Source organism: Centropristis striata, chromosome 8 (genome assembly GCF_030273125.1).
Source record: "Centropristis striata isolate RG_2023a ecotype Rhode Island chromosome 8, C.striata_1.0, whole genome shotgun sequence".
In the NCBI taxonomy this organism is placed as follows: domain Eukaryota; kingdom Metazoa; phylum Chordata; class Actinopteri; order Perciformes; family Serranidae; genus Centropristis; species Centropristis striata.
Window position 1 is genome coordinate 39,905,807 of NC_081524.1, and position 8,000 is coordinate 39,913,806.

The 8,000-nt window shown below is 34.5% G+C and overlaps 2 protein-coding genes across 2 annotated transcripts in view; one reads left to right on the plus strand and one right to left on the minus strand.

Moving 5' to 3' along the window:
• LOC131976769 (protein 4.1-like) overlaps positions 1–3,394 on the plus strand; it is a 61,892-nt gene extending 58,498 nt beyond the window's left edge. Inside the window, exon 20 of the mRNA XM_059339923.1 lies at positions 847–3,394. Within this exon, the coding sequence (XP_059195906.1) occupies positions 847–876 (30 nt within the window). The 3' untranslated portion in view covers positions 877–3,394. The remainder of the gene's footprint in view (positions 1–846) is intronic.
• The window catches only part of LOC131975921 (casein kinase II subunit beta), a 7,384-nt gene continuing 2,761 nt past the window's right edge, over positions 3,378–8,000 (minus strand). The window contains exons 3-7 of the mRNA XM_059338747.1: positions 6,463–6,565; positions 6,255–6,370; positions 6,091–6,166; positions 5,138–5,327; positions 3,378–4,368 (exon numbers count right to left, since the gene is read on the minus strand). Of these exons, the coding sequence (XP_059194730.1) occupies positions 4,278–4,368; positions 5,138–5,327; positions 6,091–6,166; positions 6,255–6,370; positions 6,463–6,565 (576 nt within the window). The 3' untranslated portion in view covers positions 3,378–4,277. The remainder of the gene's footprint in view (positions 4,369–5,137; positions 5,328–6,090; positions 6,167–6,254; positions 6,371–6,462; positions 6,566–8,000) is intronic.

Below are 8,000 nucleotides of genomic sequence, written 5' to 3' on the forward strand. Positions count from 1 at the left end.
CAAATTGACCACAAAATGATCAAAAAAAGACACAAAATTACCCAAAAAAGACACAAAATGACCAAAAAAAGAAACAAAATGACCAAAAAAAATAACAAAATGACCAAAAAAGACACAAATTGACTACAAAATGACCAAAAAAAGAAACAAAATGATCAAAACAAGACACAAAATGACCTAAAAAGACACAAAATTACCAAAAAAAGAAAACAAAATTACCAAAAAAAGACACAATTACCTAAAAAGACACAAATTGACTACAAAATGACCCAAAAAAGACACAAAATGACCAAAAAAGAAACAAAATGACCAAAAAAGACACAAAATGACGCAAAAAAGACACAAATTGACCAAAAAAGAAACAAAATGACCAAAAAAAGAAACAAAATGACCCAAAAAAACACAAAATTACCTAAAAAGACACAAATTGACTACAAAATTACCTAAAAAAGACACAAAATGACCAAAAAAGACACAATGACCAAAAAAAGGATACAAAATGACCAAACAGACACAAATTGACCACAAAATGATCAAAAAAGACACAAAATGACCTAAAAAGACACAAAATGACGCAAAAAAGACACAAAATGACCAAAATAAGAAACAAAATGACCAAAAAAGACACAAATTGACTACAAAATGACCTAAAAAGACAGGAAATGACCAAAAAAAGACATTAAGTGACCAAAAAGACTAAAACACATTAACACACGCTGACTTCCAAAATGATTTGGCGATCCCCAGAAATCATCTCGCGACCCGAAGGTTGAGAATAGCTGCTCTAATGGAGATGAGGACCATATTGATTGTAATAACTGATATGAGGATTATTGTGTGTTGCAGGGGAAAGGAGGCGGAGCATCAGCATTGTAACTGAATCACCTCCTGCTTTTATTCCTTTGATCTCCACCTCGACACACTGACCAGCTCTATCTGCACGCACATATCCAACAGAAATATCTCACCTACCATCATGGATAACTTGAGTAGATAAATCTTAGTAGATCCTCTTTGTTTTTGTTTTTCAGTTGTAGTAGAGGGCTGCAGAGTGCTGATCTCATCATAAAAAGCTTAGTGAACAATTGGTTTAAAAAACAAAAACAGCATTTTCTGTTGAGTGATCTCAGTTACATTTGCTTTTAAATGCTTTTATTTTCCTAGTGGTTTTTACATTTTTGATTTTCTACAATTGCACTGTTTCCATTCTAGTTTAGACACCATTATCAGCATTTATTCCCTTGGTGCTGCTAGGGAAACGTTAAGAGTACATTCAAGGGAATTGTTTTTGTTGTTGTTTACTTGTCTATTTAATTCAGGAGAGACATTTTTTTTTTAAAATGAAATGACATACCTCGCATCGATATGTGAACAAAGATATTCTGTGCTCAAATTTGGACAGTTGTTTGGCTTAGTTCACAGCTCAGGTACTAAAAAAAAAAAAAAAGTAAAAATCTTTTTCTTCCCTAACCAGCCAGGAACCAGTAGCCTACACATTGTTGTAAAGTTTGAATTTAAAAATGGATCTATTTTGACATATTTCTCTATTTTATAGAAGTAACACTTTTATAGTATTTGTACAAATTTGAGGTTTTTAAGTTATTCATCCATCTACTCATTGAATTGTAGGTTACCATTGTGCTGTTTACTGAATTTTGAGTCTCTACTTAAGATCTGCGTACCTGTCTTGCCTGACACCCTGAATCATTCTTACTCGTTTCCTCTCGTAGTCCAAGTTTAAATCAAAGCTTTCCATGAGACCATGGAGAGCTTCCCTCAGCCCTGTTTTGTTCAGTAGGATAGAAATCATAATTGCTTTGAAAATATGGTAACACTTTACTTGAAGGTATCGTCATAATAGTGACATGATACTGTCATAACTGTGACATGACATAGTCATAAACGTGTCATAAACATTATGTCAATGTCATAAACGTTTATGACCGCTGTCATTAAGTGTCATTCGGTTTTTGTCATGACAAGTTGACATTCCTTGGGTTGTCTTGATTATGACAACTTGACTTTAATCAAAGTGACATTACCAGAAAATATCTTTGTCATGACAACTTGACATTAAATTTGTTTGGGTTGTCTTGATTATGACAACTTGACTTTAATCAAAGTGACATTACCACAAAATGTCTTTGTCATGACAACTTGACATTAAATTTGTTTGGGTTGTCTTGACTATGACAACTTGACTTTAATCAAAGTGACATTACCACAAAATGTCTTTGTCATCAAAGATACCCAAAACTGACTGTCATGACACCATATCTTGTCGGTATTCTGTCAAACATGTGTGACCAAGTGCTAGAATTGGTCTGTAACCTTGCACATCTAATTATAATAATCATTATGCCAACTTGCCATAAACACAAATATAGAAACATATTTTGTTGATGTCAAGTTGCCATGACAGACATTTTGTGGTAATGTCACTTTGATTAAAGTCAAGTTGTCATAATCAAGACAACCCAAGGAATGTCAACTTGTCATGACAAAAACCGAATGACACTTAATGACAGCAGTCATGAACGTTTATGACATTGACATAATGTTTATGACACGTTTATGACTGTGTCATGTCACAGTTATGACAGTATCATGTCACTATTATGACGATACCTTCAAGTAAAGTGTTACCGAAAATATTAGGTTGATAAGAAAAGTTTTACAAGCTTCGGTCTGTTTATCTCAGGTTTTGATATTCTTTGTAAGACTACAGACCTCCATATGATTGTATGAGGAATGTCCATATATGTATATCCATCCCTACTTTAAATGTACATTTATGTTGAGCCATGTGAGGTCAATACATACAAATACAAGGCTTGTCTGTCTCAGAAACCACAGAAGAAGAGGTGAAGGCAGCTGTCCCAGTATACGTGGCTTTTCTCTCATAGGAGCACAAGTTGTCTTTTTTACATGTTCTACTATACAGTAATTTATTTGTAAAGTAGGAACCGTCTCGTGTGATTTGATGTTCTGTGATGTTTCAACACAAGCTGGTTTCCAGGCTTCCACTAGAGATGTCACCATGTTAAATATTGCATTAATTAATTAACAACCAAGTTTGTAAAGCCTTTTTACCACATAGAAGTAGATTTGCCCCCCCTCACTTGCTGTTTCCTGTGCTTTTCCATAGAAGAGAAAATGCTTAAAATATTCAAGTCCCTTTTTAGAAAGCATGTTTGTTAGCAAACTTTTTTAACCCAAAAATAAGCCATTGGTATTGTAGCTACATGGACGACAACAGAAACCTCTCCTGGAAGAAGAAAATGTAGAATTTCACATGAAGAAAATAGTTTTTAGACATTGGAAAATATTGTTGCTTTGTGACTTATCCCTGTCTTTTTATGAAAAAATAAAAGATGCATTATTTTGCATTTTATTGGGCTGTCTATCTGTGACATTTACAATTTAAAAAGTATGAAAGTGATAAGAAATAAATAATGCTATTTACTCGCTCCACAGAAATGTTGCTGCATGTTCAATCGAACACCAAACTCTTGAAAAAGTGTCACATCTGTCAAGATTGTAATATAATAATGTAAACATGATGAAACTACAAATACAGGATTATCAGGATAATATTGTCTAAACAATCAAGTACATACAGCCTCTGACTTTCAAGGAAACTTAACAGCATAATAATAAAATTAAAATCAAGCAAAGGTCCATTTTTATGAAAGTTCCTAACTTTCTACTTCTGATTTGGTATTTGTTGTATCTTGGAAATAGCACCTGATCACATTTACACATACTGCTGTTTCAAATTCAACTTTACAGAAAAAAAATCGTATGCACATCCCAAAATCTGTTCTGCAGCAAAAGTTAATGACTTAATGCAACTTAATGGTGACTTTCAAAAGTATGGAGTGATAAGGCAAACCTGTCGGGCTGGTGGCAAGATTTTCTGTTACATTCAATCAGTAAAGCCAAACATCTGCAGCCTTCATTATCAAGCAGTTAAAGCCACTTTCTATGAGATGTACTGACATCAATTAAAGTTAAACACTCTCGGGAGATTGACATTTCATAACAATTGTGTGTTTAATCAGGAAAAGTGAACCTGCTCGTCTGTATCAGTGTTTCACTAAATTAAAGCAAATATCTTAATTTGAAAGTCTCTCAACACTGAGGTGAGTTTGGGAAACTGTACAGGCATTTATTGGGAATATATATATATATATATATATATATATAATCCGTTCCTTCAAACAAGTAGTAAACAACAAAGTCTTTAAGTCCACGGTGTTCTTTAAATCGGTTTTCTAGCGAATCGTCTTGACTGGGCTCTTGAAACTCGATGCAGCCTGAAGTTGGAGTTGATAAGCCATCGGGTGAATTTTGAAACCATATAACCTGAAAAAAGAAAAAACATGAATTAATAGAATGAAATACAATCACTTCCTGGGGGAAAGGAATCGTCTTTTTACTCCTCTGACATCAAAGGCTGAGTATTATATGAAGTCGGATACTAATGACAATGATACAATTATGAATGATTTAAATTAGAATATAAACGAGACAAATCTGACCTGATAATCAATGACAACTTTTAGTTCTTGACAGATTTTAAAGCTCATGTTCAGTCTTTTCAGATTTTGGTTGGCATGCAAAAATATAAGATTGGTTTAATTTCGAGCCGTAAACATAAATAAATGAAAACAGAATGCATCAAATTAGCGATTGTACAGTCCTGGGAAAAAATATTACACCAACCTTGTTTTCTTCAATTTATTGTTCATTTTAACGCCTGTTACAATTAAAGGCACATTTGTTTGGACAAATATAATAATAACAAAAATAGCTCATAAGAGTTTAGTTTAAGAGCTGATATCTAGACATTTAACATGGTTTTCTTGATGATAACCAAAATCTTTTTCAGTTGTACCAGGCATTAAAATTAACAACAAATTGAAGAAAAAGGGTTGCTATGTTAATACAAAGCTAAATTTCCCAGTTTCAGCATTAGAAATTGTCTTTTACTGACTTGCAAATCATTGCATTCAGCTTTTATTGTCACTCACTGTGGAATCGGGGTTCTGTTATGGTCTCCACACTAAGAAATGTTAATGGTAATTAAAGCTAACGCTAACAATAAATAGCATTGGTGTCAGATCCAACCCACCTTGGCACAAACTGGTTGGCTGGTCGCTTGGGACGGTACTCTGGGTGAACCATGAACAGCATGTGGGGGAACCCGGTCCCAAAGTAGGCTCCATCTGTGTGGTGGTGTCGGGAGGACTTTGGGGTGTAAACATCCATGCACTTTGGGCAATAAAGCTTCACCATCGCTTCTCCAGGGATGTCTGACAAACCTGCATCGTAGAGAGATATCAGGTGAGTCTTAGGTTTTTAAGGTTTTATTTTATTTGCACAGTTAGACTTACATAAAATGACAAAGATAACATATAATGTAAAGTGCAGGGAGAGGCAGAAAACCCAGATGGGCTTATTTATTTAAAGCCTACACCTAAAATTTCATTAGAAAGTAATAAACTGATAATAGAAAAAACCAATGTATAACATCAACAAGTTATGACAATAACAAAAACAATTAAAAACAAAAATGAACATGTTAAAAAAGTATATTTGTGTGTGAATTAGAATTTCAAAACAGCAGTTAAATGAGCTTTCAGACATCTTTTGAAGCATTTTACAGAGATGGAGTCCTTTGCTAGATGGGAAAAGGTTTTTATCCATAATTTATTCCCTAAATTGAACAACAAATTGACCTCTGCATGTCAGAAATCTTGGAGGATGAAGATCTAAAGATTGACGTGTTGAATAAGAGTGCATCTGAGAATTAAATTTAAAATAAGTCTTCTTAAAGTGCTTTGGAAAGTTTTCATGATCTGAATATACCTTAAAAATAAAAACACATATTTGAGAAATATTGATGTCATGAACAGTAAGTATTTGGAATTTCTGAAAGAGGAACAGATGATCATGTGACTCAGATCTGGTTCATCCTAACAAAACGTTTCTGAAGAACCAAAATTCTATGGAGTGTAGTAGTCTTTTCATAGCAGTGGTCAAAGGTGCAACATGGGATTTTTTGTAAGTGACAACTTGACTTACCAATAGGAAGCATTGGCTGATTCTCACAATAAACTCTGGGGCAATAGCCAAAATCCCCTTGTTGATACTTTTCCAACTGTGAAGAAAAAAAACGAATTTAGAAATCACTGATAATTCATAACATGGGGTATTCAAGAATTTGAAATAATGAACTAGTTGCCTACCATCTGTGCGATGCCTCTGTTAGTGAGGATGTAACGTGCATGTATGAGCCCGTAGAGCATCTCTGCTGCCTGCTCTATCAGGTCACTCTGGTTGGGGTTATCTTCCAGTTCCTCATCTGTCAAATTCAATTTATTTAGGGCAGTTTAAGTGTTGACTCTGCTTTGTTTTCATTTCACGTGGGAACAGCATCTTCCATAATATTCTCACCTGGCTCCAGGTCCAGAATCATGTCCAGAGCCTGGCGATAGTGAGGCACCTGCTCATTCAAACCGGTCAGGTTAAACTTGTCCTGTATGTAGTCTTCATCAACCTGGAACACACGATTGGAGACAATTAATGACAACTAACAGCATTAACCCTTTGATGCACAACATATTGACCCCCCTTCTAATGCACAACATGGGTCAAAAATGATCATTTCCCATGTTATATAATTCTTGCTGTGTGTTTCTGTGCTCTATCTTTTGATATCAACTTATTTTATGATTGGATATTCTTTAAATATCTTGTTATTAATAACAAAAGATTATTATTTCCATTTTGCCTCTCATACTTCATGAAGAAAAAACGTTTTTTTATTATTACATAGCTAACTACTTGGCTAAGTAGCTTGCTAAGCTAACTATTTAGCTAACTTCTTGGCTAAGTAGTTAGCTTAACAAGCTACTTGGCTAAATACTTAGCCAAGAAGTTACCTAAGTAGTTAGCTTAGCAAGCTACTTAGCTAAATAATGGATATGGGTCATTTTTGACCCATGTTGTGCATTAGAAGCGTAGTGACACAAAAAGGGATTTTATTAAAAAATGAATAAAGGAAACCATAAAATAAGGATGTATGATGATCAAAAACAAACTAATTGAGGAAAACCTGGAATACTGAATGATGAAAATAATTTATTGCAAAGATATAGAATATAAAAACTCTGTCCGGTCACTTTAGACCATGTTGTGCATCAAAGGGTTAATGATTGTTGCAAGTGTTACGACCCGGCTCGATTTTGAGAGCAGTAACATGTGAAAAGGTCCAGAAATGAAGGTGGAACGTAACACTGGGAGGTTCTGGTTAAATCAGGTTTTTATTAACCAGTAAGAGAACGCTTTTACAACAAAATCTAACAAAAAGAGGCTGTATGGGGCTGACAATAGGCAATACAATATACAACTAACAAATTACCAAACTCTTGGTTTAAAGAAAACACTATAGAACAAAAGGAGGTCAGCAACCATGAGCTTACACAAAACAACAAAACAAACTAGCATTTTAAACAAAAGGTGTCCAAAGTCTTGGTGTTCTTTAACAAACAGAGTTCTAAACTACAAAATTAACAAAGTGTCCATGATAACACAATGTCTGAAACCCCTCAGACGGCACATTGCTATTGCACACCGATAAGGAAACATTATGCAAGAGCCTAACAGGATTACTTAGAAGCTGCCAATGAAGAAAGCGAGGAGTTATATATAGAAGTGGATTGTGTGAGTGCTAACCTAATCAGAAAAACCACTGTGTTACACATTGATGTCTACATTTACCACCTCATGCCTAGTAGTTTTATTTTAAGAGTTGTTCCTTTCACATGTCTTCCTAGGGGGCTTTTTAAATGTGAAGGTCTCATGTGCTTAAGTGGAACAGATTAGTTGTAAACAGGGAAGTTGCAGTTTAGCTTTGACCTTGTGGCAGCATTTCATTTGAGTAATAAAATGCATGTTTAATGTTTTGTGCACGTGCTTTGTTTGAAGGCTAA